The following is a 16081-nucleotide window of genomic DNA, read 5'->3' on the forward strand; positions in this document are numbered from 1 at the left end:
AATGGAGCCGGAGCCCCCAAATTCCCGTTTTGGGGTGAAAAATGGACTTTTGAGACCCCGAAATTTCGCTTTTTTGGCGCAGGAAATGGAGCCGGAGCCCCAAACTTTCGGTTTTTGGGGTGAAAAGTCGACTTTTAAAACCCCGAAATTCGCTTTTTTTTGGGGTGAAAAAGGAACTTTTGAGGCCCCTCCCCCCCCCCCCCCCCCCCCCACCATGGGGGGGCAGCCGCCGGACACGCCCCCCCCGATGGCTCCGCCCCTTCCCGGAAGGCTCCGCCCCCCTAACGCCAAATATGGAAGTGTGGGAGGGGCTTGTGTGGGGGGGGGTGTGCTGGGAGCGAGGGGGGCGGAGCGTCGAGCTCCGCCCCTTTCGCTGATGCCACGCCCTCCCTGACCCCTCCCCCACCCCTTGGCCCCGCCCCCTCTCTCCCCAGGCCACGCCCAGGGGCTTCAAGAGGAAGATTGCCGTGCTCTGTGAGTGGGCGTGGCCTCGGGAGGGGAGGGGCTGGGTATGCAAATGAGGGCGGGGAGGGGCTGGATATGGAAATGAGGGTGGGGAGGGGCTGAATATGGAAATGAGGGAGGGGGAGGGGGTGTGGTTTGGGGAGGGTCTGAATATGGAAATGAGGGTGGGGAAAGGGGGCGGGGCTGGACCTGGGAAGGGGTTCGGTATGCAAATTAGGTCTAAAATTAGCTAATTAACGGGGTTAATGAGTTCATTGAGGGGTCGGTGAGTTAATTATGAGGGTAAATAAAGTAATTAAGGGGCTAATGAGTTAATTAAGGGGTTAATGAGTTAATTTAAGGGTTAATGGGCTAATTAAGGGTTTAATGAGTTAATTGAAGGGTTAATGGGCTAATTAAGGGTTTAATGGGTTTATTAAAGGGTTAACGGGCTAATTAAGGGGTTAATGAGTTAATTGAAGGGTTAAAGGGCTAATTAAGGCTTTAATGAGTTAATTGAGGGGTTAACAGGCTAATTAAGGGGTTAATGAGTTAATTAAGGGGTTAATGGGCTAATTAAGGGGTTAATGAATTAATTAAGGGGTTAATGGGCTAATTAAGGGTTTAATGAGTTTGTTAAAGGGTTAATGGGCTAATTAAGGGGTTAATGAGTTAATTGAAGGGTTAATGGGCTAATTAAGGGGTTAATGAGTTAATTGAAGGGTTAACGGGCTAATTAAGGCTTTAATGAGTTAATTGAGGGATTTACGGGCTAATTAGCGGCGTTAACTGCGTTAACGAGTCGGTTAGCGCGCTAACGCCCTGATTAGCCTTGCTAATTACCTAATTAACGTGCCAACGAGCTAATGGCCCAGCGCTGAGGCGCTAATTAACGGCTCTAACGAGCCTGGGGGGGGCGGGAGGAGCTGAGGAGGGCGGGGGCTGCGGGGGCGGGGCGGCTAATTAGCGCGGTTAATTAATTAATTAATTAGCAGCCAGGGGCAGCCTGGAGCCGGACGGGGGCGGGGCGGCTAATTAGCGCGGTTAATTAATTAATTAATTAGCAGCCAGGGGCAGCCTGGAGCCGGACGGGGGCGGGGCGGCCGCGGGGGGGCCCCGGAGGCGCCGCTGGGGGGCGACGGCGCCCAAGAGACCCTCGCTGAGCATCAGCACCGAGAGCCTCAAGGTGATTAATTACCCTAATTAGCTTAATTGCAGGAAGGGCTCCCGCCGCACCGCCCTTGGGCACCACAAATCCCCCGGGTTTTCCCCGCTTTTTTTGGCCCGAAATTCGCTTTTTTTTACCCCAAAAATTCCCATTTTTAACCCAAAATTCCCATTTTTTACCCATTTTTAACATGAAATCCCCATTATTTTCCCAAAATTCCCATTTTTTACCCATTTTTAACATGAAATCCCCATTATTTTCCCAAAATTCCCATTTTTTACCCGTTTTTGGCCCAAAATTCCCATTTTTACCTCAAAATTCCCATTTTTTACCCATTTTTAACCCAAAATGTCCATTTTAAACCATTTTTACCCCAAAACTCCCATTTTTAACTATTTTTGACGCAAAATTCCCATTTTTATCCATTTTATCACAAAAATTCCCATATTTACCCATTTTATCACAAAAGTTCCCATTATTACCCATTTTAACAAAAAATTCCCATTTTTTACCCCAAAATTCCCATTTTTTACCCATTTTTAACCCAAAATTCCCATTTTTACCCCAGAATTCCCATTTTTTACCCATTCTTACTCCAAAATTCCCATTTTGACCCATTTTAACCCAGAATTCCCATTATTTTCTGAAAATTCCAATTTTTTACCCATTTTTAACTCAAAACTCCCATTATTGCCCATTTTTAGCCCAAATCTCCCATTTTCACCCGTTTTTACCCCAAAATTTCCCATTTTTTCTCCCCAATTTCCCATTTTTCCCCAAAATTTCCCATTTTCTCCCAATTTTTAGTTAAATTTCCCATTTTCCCCCATTTTTCCCCCATTTTTACCCAAAATTTCCCATTTTTCCCATTATTTTACCCCAAAATTCCCCATTTTTCCACATTTTTAACCCAAAATATCCCATTTTTTCCCCATTTCCTCCCATTTTTAACCAATTTTCCCATTTTTAACACAAAATTTCCCATTTTTCCCCATTTTTAACCCAAAATTTCCCATTTTTCCCCTATTTTAACCCCGAATTTCCAATTTTTCCCCATTTTTAACCCAAAATTTCCCATTTTTACCTGTATTTAATTAAATTTCCTATTTTCCCCATTTTTAACCCAAATGTTCCCATTTTTAACCCAAAATTTCCCATTTTCCCCATTTTTAACCCCAAATTTCCCATTTTTCCCCATTTTAACCCAAATTTTCCCATTTTTAACCCAAATTTCCCGTTTTTAACCCATTTTTTATTAAATTTCCCATTTTTTAACCCAAACTTCCCGTTTTTTATTAAATTTCCCATTTTTAACCCAAATTTCCCGTTTTTAACCCCGTTTTTTATTAAATTTCCCATTTTTTAACCCAAATTTCCCGTTTTTAACCCCGTTTTTTATTAAATTTCCCATTTTTAACCCAAATTTTCCGTTTTTAACCCCGTTTTTTATTAAATTTCCCGTTTTTAACCCAAATTTCCCGTTTTTAACCCCGTTTTTCCCGAAATCTCCGTTTCTTTCCCCGTTTCCCCAGAGCCTGATCCCCGAGATCCGCGCCGGGGGCGGGGCCGAGCCCCCGGAAGGGGGCGGGGACAGCGCCGGGGGGGAGGGGCCGGACGCCGAGGGGGAGGGGCCAGACAAAGGGGGCGTGGCCTCCTCGGGCCCCGCCCCCGGCTCGGCCCCGCCCCCTCTGCTGCTCCCCTCCCCCCACCTGAAGATCTGCCGCACCGTCACCCAGGTCAGGCCACGCCCCCTCCCTCTGAGCCACGCCCCCTCCCTCTAAACCCCTCCCACCGGCTCTGTAAGCACCTCCCCCTTTCCCCCACCCCTTTAAGCCCCTCCCCCTTCATAAACACAGCAATAAGCTCCTCCCCCTTTGCTCTAAGCCCCTCCCCCTGCTTTTAGGCCCCTCCCCTTCAAGGCCCTCCCATTTTATGCCAAGCCCCGCCCCTTTTCCTTTAAGCCCCTCCCCACCGAGCTCCTCCCCTCCTTTTAAGCCCCTCCCCTATCAAGCCACACCCACTTGTAAGCTCCACCCCTCTTTAAGCCCCTCCCCCTTCCTTCCAAGCCCCTCCCCTGTCCCATTAGGCCACACCCCCTCCCCTTTAGGCTCCTCCCCCACTTAAGCCCATCCCCTTTTTATTTAAGCTCCTCCCCTTTTATTTAAGCCCCTCCCACACCCTTTAGACCCTCCCCTTTTTGTGCCCCACCCATGCGTCCCAAGCCCCTCCCCTTCACTCTTAGCCCCTCCCCTTCAATCTAAGCCCCTCCCCTTTCCTCTAAGCCCCTCCCCTCTGCGGAGGCCCCGCCCCTGTGACCTGGCCCCGCCCCCCCCCAGGTGGTTCCGGCTCCGGGCGAGAACGGCCGGGGGGAGGGGCAGGACGAGGGGGAGGGGCCGGAGAGCGACGAGGGGGGCGTGGCCGGGGGGCGTGGCTGCGACGCCAAGCCCCTCCCCCACCCCGCCCCTCCCCCCGGCCCCGCCCCACAAACGGGAGGGGGAGGGGCCGCGCCGGGCCCCGCCCCTCCCCCCGCGGCGGCCACGCCCACGACGGCGGAGGGGGAGGGGAAAGGAGGTGAGTGGGGGCGGGGCTTGAAAATAGGGGGAGGGGCTTAATTGGAAAGGGGCGTGGCCTGGAGGGACGGGTTTATATGTGGGGGAGGGGCTTGAAGGGGAGGGGGAGGGGCTGAAAGTGGCTGGGGGAGGGGCTTAAATATAGGAGGAGGAGCCTAGAAATGGTGGGGGAGGGGCCTAAAAACTGGGAGTGCCTAAAAGATTGGGGGAGGGGCCTAAAAACTGCATGGGAGGGGCTAAAAGAGAGGGGGTGGAGCCTAAATCTGCGTGGGAGTGGCTAAAAGAGTGGGGGAGGGGCTTAAATCTGCGTGGGTGTGGCTAAAAGAGAGGGGGAGGAGCCTAAAAACTCCATGGGCGTGGCTAAAAGAGAGGGGGAGGGGCCTAAATCTCAATGGGCGTGGCTTAAAAAGTGGGGGGAGGGGCCTAAACATAGGGGGCGGAGCTTAACAAGGCGGGAAATGTGGGCGCGGTGGGCGGGGCCTCCCCTTAAAAACCCGCCAAATCCGCCCAAAACGGCCCCGAAATTTCGGGTTTTTTTTTTCGCGTCGGTGACGTCACCGATTGGCCCCTCCCCCCCCGCAGGCGAGGCCCCGCCCCCGCGGCGGGCGCAGGGCGCCCCCTGGCGGCCGGGGGCGCTGCCGCTGCTGCCGGTGGACGAGCCGGTGCGGGCGGCGCCCCGCCCCTCCCCCCCCCGCCAGCGCCCCTCCCCCATCGTGCACCTCTGCAACCTGGTGAGGGGGGAATTGGGGGGAATTTTGGGGGGAATTTTGGGGGAATTCGGGGGAAATTTTGGGAAAATTTGGGTGAATTCGGGGAAATTTGGGTTCATTTCAGTTAAATTTGGGTGAATTTGGGCAATTTTGGGGAAATTTGGGGGAAATTCGGGGGGAAATTTGGGGAAATTTGGGGAAATTTTGGGGAAATTTGGGGGGAATTTGGGGAAATTTGGGCTCGTTTTAGGCAAGTTTGGGGAAATTTGGATTAATTTGGGTAAATTGGGGGAAATTTGGGGGAATTTGGGCGAATTTGGGGAAATTTTAGGGGAATTTTGGGGAAATTTTGGGGGGAATTTGGGGAATTTTCGGGCTGGGGGAGGAGAATTTGGGGTGGGGGAGGGGATTTTGGGAATCTTTGGGGTGGGGGAGGGGATTTGGTTGGAATCTGAGGAATTTTTGGGGTGGGGGAGGGGATTTTGGGTGGACTTTGGGAATTTTTGGGGCATTTCGGGGTGGGGGATGGGCTCCCCTTGGGTCGCTTCCGCCCTTTTTTTTTTCCGGGATTTTTCCGGGGCGTGGCCTCACCTGGCCGCGCCCCTTCGCTGCGGCCACGCCCTTTGCGTGCGGCCACGCCCTTTGCGTGTGGCCACGCCCCTCAGCGAGGTGGCCACGCCCCCGCAGGTGCGGCCGTTCACGCTGGGGCAGCTGAAGGAGCTGCTGGGGCGCACGGGGCGCCTCAAGGACGACGGGTTCTGGATCGACCGCATCAAATCCCACTGCTTCGTCACGGTGCGGCCCCGAATCCCCCCGGATTCACCCCAAAAACCCACCCCGGAAAAATGTCCCAAAAAAATCCCGGAATCCCGGAGGGAATCGGCAAAGATTTGGGGAAAAAATGGCGAAAAATCGCTAAAAAACGGCAGAATTCCCACGAAAACGTGACCTAAAAGTGTTCATGAACTGGCCAAAAATTGCCCAAAATCCTCTGGATTCACCCCAAAAACCCACCCCGGAAAAATATCCCCCCCAAAAAAAAAAAATCCCGGAGGGAATCGGCAAAGATTTGGGGAAAAAATGGCAAAAAATCGCTAAAAAACGGCAGAATTCCCTCGAAAACGCGACCCAAAAGTCTTTGAAATTCCCAAAAAATCCCCCAAAATCCCCCGGATTCACCCCGAAAAATCCTGGGAAAAATTTCCCCCCAAAAATCCCGGAATCCCGGAGGAAACCGGCAAAGATTTGGGGAAAAAAATGGCGAAAAATCGCTAAAAAACGGCAAAATTCCCACGAAAATGTGACTCAAAAGTGTTCCTGAACTGGCCAAAAATTGCCCAAAATCCCCCGGATTTACCCCAAAAAATCCTGGGGAAAAATTCCCAAAAAAATCCTGAAATTCCAGAGAAAATCGGAAGAAGTTTTGCGGAAAAAAAATCGCTGAAAATCGCTAAAAATTCCCCCAAAAATGTGACCCAGAACTCTTCCTGAACTGGCCAAAAATTGCCCAAAAAACCCCAAATTCACCCCAAAAAAACACACCCAAAAAATCCCGGAATCCCGGAGAAAATCGGCAAAGATTTGGGGAAAAAATGGCGAAAAATCGCTAAAAAACGGCAAAATTCCCACGAAAATGTGACTCAAAAATGTTCCTGAACTGGCCAAAAATTGCCCAAAAAAACCCCAAATTCACCCCAAAAAATCCGTGGGGAAAAATTCCCAAAAAAAGTCCAAAATCCTGGCAAAAATTGGTAAAAATGTGAGGTAAAAATAGCTGAAAATTGTCCAAATCTGCCAAAATCCCCCCCAAAAAAAATCACCCAAAAATTTTCCCAAACTGCCCCAAAAATTCCCCAAAATTTTCTGGATTCACCCCAGAAAATTCCCAAAAAAATCCCAAATTCCTGGTGAAGATCTCTAAAAAAAATGTCTAAAAATTGCCCAGAAACACCAAAATTCCCTCCCATAAAATTCCCTAAAAACGGCCCAAAAAGTTCCTCTCAAAATTGGCCAAAAACGCCCAAAATTTCCCCAAAATCCCCCAAAAAATCCTCCCAAAATTCCCTTAAAACGCCCAAATTCTTCCCAAAAAATCCTCCCTGAAAAATCATCAAAAATTCAGATTCTGCCTTAAAAAAAAACCAAAAATTCACTTTAAAAACCCCTAAAATTTCCAAATTCTACCAAAAATTTTTGGGATTTTTTACCAAATTTCCCCAAATTTTTCATTTTCCCCAAAAAAAATTCCCCAAAATCCTCAAAAATTCCCAAAAAACCCCAGAAAAATTCACTTTTTCCCCTAAAAAAACCCCAAAAATCCCCTTTAAAACCCCCTAAAATCCCCAAAATTTCCTCAAATTTCGTAAAAATTTTTTCCTAAAATTCCCGAAATTTTTCATTTTCCCAAAAAATCCCCAAAATTCTCCAAAAAATTCCCAAAAAATCATCAAAAATTCAGATTTTCCCCTAAAAAACCCCCAAAAATCCCCTTTAAACCCCCTCAAACCCCGAATCCCGCCCGATTTCCGCGGGGTTTTTTTTGGGAATTCCCGAATTCCCGGGATTTGCCCAAAAATCCCCAAAAAAACCCCAAAAAATCCCCAAAATCCTCCAAAAAATTCCCACAAAAAACCTTGAAAAATTCGCTTCTTCTTCTAAAAAAAACCCAAAAATTCACTTTAAAACCCCCTAAAATCCCCAAAATTCGCTCAAATTTTGTCAAATTTTTTCCTAAAATTCCCCAAATTTTTCATTTTCCCAAAAAATCCCCAAAATCCTCCAAAAAATTCCCAAAAAATCATCAAAAATTCACTTTTTCCCCTAAAAAACCCCAAAAATCCCCTTTAAACCCCCTCAAACCCCGAATCCCGCCCGATTTCCGCGGGATTTTTTTTTGGGAATTCCCAAAATTTTTCATTTTCCCAAAAATTCCCAAAAAAAACCCCAAAAAATCCCCAAAATCCTCCAAAAAATTCCCAAAAAAAACCTTGAAAAATTCACTTTTTCCCCTAAAAAAACCCCAAATTTCACTTTAAAACCCCCTAAAATCCCCAAAATTCCCTCAAATTTCGTCAAAATTTTTTCCTAAAATTCCCGAAATTTTTCATTTTCCCAAAAAATCCCCAAAATTCTCCAAAAAATTCCCAAAAAATCATCAAAAATTCAGATTTTCCCCTAAAAAAACCCCAAAAATCCCCTTTAAACCCCCTCAAACCCCGAATCCCGCCCCATTTCCGCGGGGTTTTTTTTTGGGAATTCCCAAAATTTTTCATTTTCCCAAAAAATCCCCAAAATCCTCCAAAAATTTCCAAAAATTCCCCAAAAAACCCCACTAAAACTCACTTTTTTCCCCTAAAAAAACCCCAAAATCCCCTTTCAACCCCCCTAAAACCCCCGAATCCCGCCCGATTTCCGCGGGGTTTTTTTTGGGAATTCCCCAATTCCCGGGATTTGCCCAAATTCGGGATTTTTTGCCCCGTTTTTTTGCAGTACTGCTCGGTGGAGGAGGCGGTGGCCACGCGGGAGGCGCTGCACGGGGTCAAGTGGCCGCAGTCCAACCCCAAAGTGCTCGCGGCCGACTTCGCCCAGCAGGAGGAGGTCGGCGGGAAAATTCGGGAATTTCGGGAATTCTGGGAAAATTTGGGGGAAAATCGGGGAATTTTGGGGGAAAATTTGGGGAAATTTGGCGGAAAATTGGGGGATTTTGGGGGCAAAAATAGGGAATTTAGGGGGAAAAGTGGGGATTTTGGGAGAAATTTGGGAAAAAATTTGGGGATTTGGGGGGAAAAATTGGGAATGTTGGGAAAATTTGGGAAAAATTTGGGAATTTTGGGGGAAAATTGGGGAATTTTGGGGGAAATTTTGGGGATTTTTGGGGGGGTTTTGGGATTTGCCTCCCCCAAAGTGCTCGCGGCCGAGTGCGCCCAGCAGGAGGAGGTCAGCGGGAAAACCGGGAATTTCGGGGAAATTCGGGAATTTTGGGGAAATTCGGGAATTCTGGGGGAAATTTGGGGGAAAATTGGGGGATTTTGGGAAAAATACAGGAATTTTTGGGGATTTTTAGAGATTTTTTGGGGATTTTTGGAGGGATTTTGGGAAAAAATTTGGGAATTTGGGGGGAAACATTGGGAATTTTGGGAAAATTTGGGAATTTTGGGGGGAAATTCAGGGAATTTTGGGAAAAATTTGAGGATTTTGGGGGAAAAATTGGGGATTTTGGGGGAATTTTGGGGGGAATTTTGGGATTTGCCTGCCCCAAAGTGCTCGCGGCCGACTGCGCCCAGCAGGAGGAGGTCAGCGGGAATTCGGGAATTTCGGGGAAATTCGGGAATTCTGGGGGAAATTTGGGGGAAAATTGGGGGATTTTGGGAAAAATATGGGGGTTTTGGGTGGAAATTTGGGGGATTTTTGTGGAAATTTTTGGGAAAATTCAAGAATTTTGCGGAAATTTTGGAGAAAATCCGGGAATTTTAGGGGGAATTTGGGGGATTTTTGGGGGGAAATTTGGGGGATTTTGGGAATTTCTGGGAAAAATGTGGGGATTTTTTGGGGAAAAATAGGGAATTTAGGGGAAAAAGTGGGGATTTTGGGGGGAAAATTGGGAATTTTGGGGGAAAATTGGGGGATTTTTGGGGGAATTTGGGAATTTTGGGGAAAATTTGGGTAAAATTCAGGAATTTTGGGGAAATTTGGGGGGATTTTTGGGGGAAAAATTGGGGATTTCGGGGGAAAAATTGGGAATGTTGGGAAAATTTGGGAAAAACTTGGGAATTTTGGGGGAAAATCGGGAATTTCGGGAATTTGGGGAGATTTTGGGGAGAATTCAGGAATTTTGGGGAAAAATTTGGGAATTTCTGGGAAAAATTTGGGGATTTTTGGGGGAAAAAAGAGGGAATTTCAGGGGGAAAAGTGGGGATTTTAGGGGAAAATTTGGGGATTTTTGGGGGAAATTTTGGGGATCTTGGGGGGAGAAATTGGGAATTTTGGGGTTTTTTTTGGGAAGTTTGGGGGAATTTTGAGAAAAATTTGGGGATTTTGGGGTAAAATTGGGAATTTTTGAAAAGAATTTGGGAATTTTGCCAGAATATTGGGAATTTTGGGGGGAAATGGGGAAAAATTCAGGAATTTTTGGGAAATTTTGGGGAGAAAAATTGGGAATATTTGGGATCTTGGGGAAAAATTCGGGAATCTTGGGGCGTTTTTGGGGGGAAAATTGGGAATTTTGGGAAAATTTGGGAATTTTGGGTGAATTTCTGGTGAATTTTTGGGGGTGAATTTTGGGTGAATTTTAGGGTGAATTTTGGTGAGTTTTTGGGGTGAATTTTGGGAATTTCTGGTGAATTTTTGAGGGTGAATTTTGCTGAATTTCGGGTGAATTTTGGCGAGTTTTGGGGTGAATTTTGGGGGAATTTTTGGGGTGAATTTCGGGTGAATTTTGCTGAATTTTGGGGTGAATTTTGCTGAATTTTTGGGGGTGAATTTTGGTGAATTTTGGGGTGAATTTTGGGAATTTCTGGTGAATTTTTGGGGGTGAATTTTGCTGAATTTCGGGTGAATTTTGGCGAATTTTGGGTGAATTTTTGGGGTGAATTTTGGGAATCTTGGGGTGAATTTTGGTGAGTTTTTGGGGTGAATTTTGGGAATTTTGGGGTGAATTTTGGGAATTTTGGGGGTGAATTTTGGGAATTTTGGGGTGAATTTTGGTGAATTTTTGGGGTGAATTTTGGTGACTTTTTGGGGTGAATTTTGGGAATTTTGGGGTGAATTTTGATGAATTTTGGGGGTGACTTTTGGGGTGAATTTTGGGGGAAGTTTTGGGGTGAATTTTGATGAATTTTTTGGGTTGAATTTTCGGTGGGGTCAAAGGTCAAACCTCACCCCCCTCCCCTCCCCTCCCCCAGCTCGACTTCCACCGCGGCCTCCTGGCCCCGCCCCCTTCCTCCTCCTCCAGCCCCTCCCCCCTCCAGCCCCGCCCCTTCCCGCCGGCCCCGCCCCTCTGCTCGGCGGAAGGGGGCGGCGCCGGGGCGGGCCCCGCCCCGCGGGGGGCGGAGCCGTGGCAGTGGGCGGAGCGGGAGCGGGAGCGCTGCCGGCGGGAGCGGGCGCGGGAGCAGCGCGAGTGGGACCGCGGCAAGAGCCCCGCCCCCTGCGCCGGGACACGCCCACCCGGGGGCGGGGCCGCGCAGGGACACGCCCCCGCCGGCGCCCCGGGGCCCGCCCCCTGCTCCTCCTCCTCCTCCTCCTCGCGGGAGGGGCGGGGCGGAGCCAGCCGGGCACGCCCACAAGGGGGCGGGGAGAAGGAGAAGGGGCGGGGCCAGAGGGAGGCGCGGCCCGAGAGGAAAGGTGGGTGGGGCTTCGAGGGGGGTGGGAGGGGTTTAAAAGGAGTGGGAGGGGCTTGAGGGCGGTGGGAGGGGTTTAAAAGGAGTGGGAGGGGTTAAAAGGAATGGGAGGAGTTTGAGGGTGGTGGGAGGGGTTTAAAAGGAATGGGAGGGGCTTGATGGGGGTGGGAGGGGTTTAAATTAGGGGGAGTGGCTTAAAGGGGTGAGAGGGGTTTGTGGGAGGGGTTTAAAGAGAGTGGGAGGGGCTTGAAGTAGGAGGGGTTGAAAGAGGTGGGAGGGGCTTGGGGGTGGTGGGAGGGGTTTAAGGTAAAAGTGGGAGGGGCTTAATGGGTGGTAGGAGGGGTTTAAAGGGGTGGGTGGGGTTTAAAAGGTGGGAGGGGCTTAAATTGTGAGTGGGAGGGGTTTAAATAGGGAGTGGGAGGGGCTTAATGGGGTGGGAGGGGCTTAAAGGGAGTAGGAGGGGTTTACACAGGTGGGAGGAGCTTTAAAAGGTGGGAGGGGTTAAAAGATGTGGGAGGAGCTTGAAAGGGTGTCAATGGGAGGGGCTTAGGCGCAATGCTTTTCCTTATATGGGTCTGTGGGCGTGGCCAGAGGCCGGTGGGAGGGGCTTGAGGGCCGCAGCACCATAAATGGTAATTAAGGGGCGTGGGCGTGGCTGGATTACCAAATATGGCGGTTGAGCGCTGATGGGCGGGGCTTAAAGGGTGGGCGTGGCCTTGCACGGCGCAGGGGCGTGGCTTTGGTGGAAAGGGGCGTGACCCCACACAAAGTGGGCGTGGCCCGACCGCCCAACTCAAGGCCGCTAAACGACAAAGGGGCGTGGCTGGGGGGGGGGCGGGGTGGGCGTGGCTCGGGGTGGGCGTGGCCCTGACGTTGTGGCCCCGCCCCCAGAGAAGCCCCCGGAGGAGCCCCCGGCCAAACTCTTGGACGATTTGTTCCGGAAGACGAAAGCGGCGCCCTGCATCTATTGGCTGCCGCTGACCGACTCCCAGGTGCTCATTTGCATAAATCTGCATATCGCCCCCGCCCTCCGGCCGAGCTGGGGGGGGGGGAATTTTGGGGTTTTGGGGGGTAAAAATTGGAATTTTTGGGAGGGTTTTGAGGGGAAATTTGGGAGAAAATTTTTTTGGGGGGGTTTTGGGGGAAATCTGGGATTTTGGGGGGAAATTTGGGGTCGGGAAATTGGGTAAAATTCGGTGTAAAAAAATGGAATTTTGGGGGGGAGGAAAGGTTAATTTTACATAAAAATGAGCAAAATTGGTGTAAAAAAAATCCAAATTTTCGGGGGGAAACCAGGAGAATTTTGTGAAAAGAATTCTGTAAATGGGGTTGGAAAATTGGGGTAAAATTCGGCTTTAAAAAATCAAATTTTGGGGGGGGAAAAAAAGGTTAATTTTACGTAGAGATGAGCAAAATTAGTGAAAAAAAGTCCGGGTTTTTTGGGGCGAAAAGAGGAGAATTTTGTGAAAATAGTTCTGCAAATGAGATCGGAAAATTGGGGTAAAATTCAGTTTAAAAAGATCAAGTTTTGGGAGGGAAAAAATACTAATTTTACATAAAAATGAGCAAAATTGGTGTAAAAAAATCCAAGTTTTTGGGGTGAAAAGAGGAGAATTTTGTCAAAAGAATTCTGCAAATGGGGCTGGAAAATTGGGTAAAATTTAGTGTAAAAAAATTAAATTTGGAGGGGAAAAAAGGTTAATTTTACTTAAAAATGAGCAAAATTGGTGTAAAAAACAAATTTTTGGGGTGAAAACAGGAGAATTTTGTCAAAATAATTCTGCAGATGTGGTTGGGAAATTGGGGTAAAATTTGGTGTAAAAAATCGAATTTTGGGGGAAAAAAGGTTAATTTTACTTAAAGATGAGCACAATTGGTGTAAAAAATCCAAATTTTTGGGGTGAAAAGAGGAGAATTTTGTGAAAAGAATTCTGCAAATGGGGCTGGAAAATTGGGTAAAATTTAGTGTAAAATAATCAAATTTTGGGGGGGAAAAAAATGGTAATTTTACATAGAAATGAGTAAAATTGGTGTAAAAAAATGGATTTTTCTGGGGTGAAAAGAGAAGAATTTTGTGAAAAAAATGGTGGAAATGGGGCTGGAAAATTGGGTAAAATTTAGTGTAAAAAAATTGAATTTGGGGGAAAAAAAGGTTAATTTTACGTAGAAATGAGCAAAATTGGTGTAAAAAATTCCAAATTCTTGGGGTGAAAAGAGGAGAATTTTGTCAAAAGAATTCTGCAAATGCGGTTGGGAAATTGGGTAAAATTTAGTGTAAAAAAATCAAATTTTGGGGGGAAAAAAAGGTTAATTTTACTTGAAGATGAGCATAATTGGTGTAAAAAATCCAAATTTTTGGGGTGAAAAGAGGAGAATTTTGTGAAAAGAATTCTGCAAATGGGGCTGGAAAATTGGGTAAAATTTAGTGTAAAAAAATTGAATTTGGGGGGAAAAAAAGGTTAATTTTACTTAAAGATGAGCACAATTGGTGTAAAAAAGTCGAAATTTTTGGGGTGAAAACAGGAGAATTTTGTCAAAAGAATTCTGCAAATGGGGCCGGAAAATTGGGTAAAATTCGGTGCAAAAAAATCGAATTTTGGGGGAAACAATTTACAAATTTTACGTAAAAAAGGCGTAAAAAATGGGATTTTTTCGGGGTAAAAAACGCCAGAAGGGGCGGATCTCTCTGGGGGGCGAAGGGGGCGTGTCCAGCCCCGCCCTGATTAGCATGGATTTGCATATCCAGCTGCTGCAGAAGCAGGCGGAGCGCGCGGCGCGGGCGCGGGAGCGCGAGCGGCGCCGGAAGGAGCAGGAAGAGGAGGAGCAACGGCAGCGCCAGGGGGGCGGGGCCAAGGAGGGCGGGGCCAAGGAGGGCGGGGCTTCCTCCGGCCCCGCCCGCTCGTCCGGAGGGGGCGGGGCCAGGGCGCCCCCCGGCGGGTCCCGGAAGCGCCGCAGCCGCAGCCGCAGCCCCCGGCGGCGCTGAGGGCCCCGAAATCGCCCGAAATCGCCCCAAAATCGGCGCCGCCGGAGGGGAATAAAGGCCGGGAGAATCCCGCGGAGAGTCCCGGGGGTTTTATTGGGGAAAGAACGGGGGGGTTTGGGGAAAAAAAAAATATATTAAATTTTGGGGGGAAAAATGGGGGGTTTGAGGAAAAAAAAATATATTAAATTTTGGGGGGGAAAATGGGGGTTTGGGGGAAAAAATATTAAATTTTGGGGGGAAAATGGGGGATTTGGGGAAAAAAATATTAAATTTTGGGGGGGAAAATGGGGGGTTTTGGGAAAAAAAATATATTAAATTTTGGGGGTTTTGGGGGAAAAAAATATTAAAATTTGGGGGGAAAAATGGGGGATTTGGGGAAAAAAAATATTAAATTATGGGGGGAAAAATGGGGTAAAAAATGGGGGATTTGGGGAAAAAAAAATATTAAGTTTTGGGGGGAAAATGGGGATTTGGGGAAAAAAATATATTATATTATGGGGGGAAAAATGGGGGTTTTGGGGAAAAAAATATTAAATTTGGGGGGAAAAATGGGGGATTTTGGGGAAAAAATTATATTTTGGGGGGAAAAATGGGGAAAAAATGGGGGATTTGGGGAAAAAAAGTTTAAATTTTGGGGGGAAAATGGGGGATTTTGGGGAAAAAAATTAAATTTTGGGGGGAAAAATGGGGAAAAAATGGGGGATTTGGGGAAAAAAAATTTAAATTTTGGGGGGAAAATGGGGAAAAAATGGGGGGTTTGGGGAAAAAAAATTAAATTTGGGGGGGAAAATGGGGGGTTTTGGAAAAAAAAAATATATTAAATTATGGGGGGAAAATGGGGGAAAATGGGGGATTTGGGGAAAAAAATATTAAAGTTTGGGGGGAAAAATGGGGGATTTGGGGAAAAAATATTAAATTTTGGGGGAAAAATGGGATTTTGGGGGGAAAAATGGGGGATTTTGGTGAGGAAATGGGGGATTTTGGCAAAAAAAAATTAAATTTTGGGGGAAAAATGGGGGATTTTGGGAAAAAAAAAATTAAATTTTGGGGGGGAAATGGGGGGTTTGGGGGAAAAAATTTAAGTTTTGGGGGGGAAAAATAATAAATTTGGGGGGGAAAATGGGATTTTGGGGGAAAAAAAAATTTGGGGGAAAAATGGGGGATTTTGGGAAAAAAAAATTAGATTTTGGGGGAAAAAATGGGGGATTTTGGGGAAAAAACATTAAATTTTGGGGGGAAAAATGGGGGATTTGGGAAAAAAAATATTAAGTTTTGGGCGAAAATGGGGGATTTTGGGGAGGAAATGGGGGTTTTGGGGAAAAAATACTAAATTTGGGGGGTTTTGGGGGAAAATGGGGGATTTTGGGGGAAATAAGTATTAAATTTGGGGATTTAAGGGAAAAAAATGGGGGATTTTGGGAGGAAAATATTAATTTTTGGGGGGAAAATTGGGGCTTTTGGGGAAAAAAAATTGTTGAATTTGGGGATTTTTAGGGAAAAATGGGGGGGTTTGGGGGGAAAATGGAATTGGGGCATTTTTGGGGGGAAATTGGGGATTTTGGGGGGAGAAAAAATTGTTAAATTTGGGGGTTTTAGGGAAAAAAAATTGGGATTTTTGGGGGAAAAATTGGGATTTTAGGGGGAAAAATTAGAAAATTTGGTGATTTTTAGGGAAAAGAGATTTGGGGAGAAAATTGGGATTTTGGGGGGGGGGAAATTGGGGTTTTTAGGGGGAAATGGGGGATTTCGAGGAAAAATATTAAATTTGGGGATTTTTAGGGAAAAAAAATGGGGGATTTTGGGGGAAATTGGGATTTTGGGGGAAAAATTATTGAATTTGGGGATTTTTATGGAAAAAATGGGGGTTTTGG

General features: G+C 47.1%; 1 protein-coding gene across 1 annotated transcript; it reads left to right on the top strand.

Annotated features, from left to right (window-relative positions):
- Nucleotides 1–377: 377 nt before the first annotated feature.
- Nucleotides 378–14281, top strand: LOC128802330 (apoptotic chromatin condensation inducer in the nucleus-like; the record flags this gene model as incomplete). The annotated part of the gene is made up of 10 exons (XM_053968648.1): nt 378–474; nt 1512–1630; nt 3145–3348; nt 3949–4183; nt 4765–4913; nt 5580–5687; nt 8382–8489; nt 10793–11231; nt 12119–12219; nt 13974–14281. Coding segments are annotated over 10 exons (1797 nt in total), but the record flags the coding sequence as incomplete, so codon positions are not given.
- Between the last annotated feature and the right edge of the window lie 1800 nt (nt 14282–16081).

This window comes from Vidua chalybeata, chromosome 38 (assembly GCF_026979565.1).
Source record: "Vidua chalybeata isolate OUT-0048 chromosome 38, bVidCha1 merged haplotype, whole genome shotgun sequence".
NCBI classification, from domain to species: domain Eukaryota; kingdom Metazoa; phylum Chordata; class Aves; order Passeriformes; family Viduidae; genus Vidua; species Vidua chalybeata.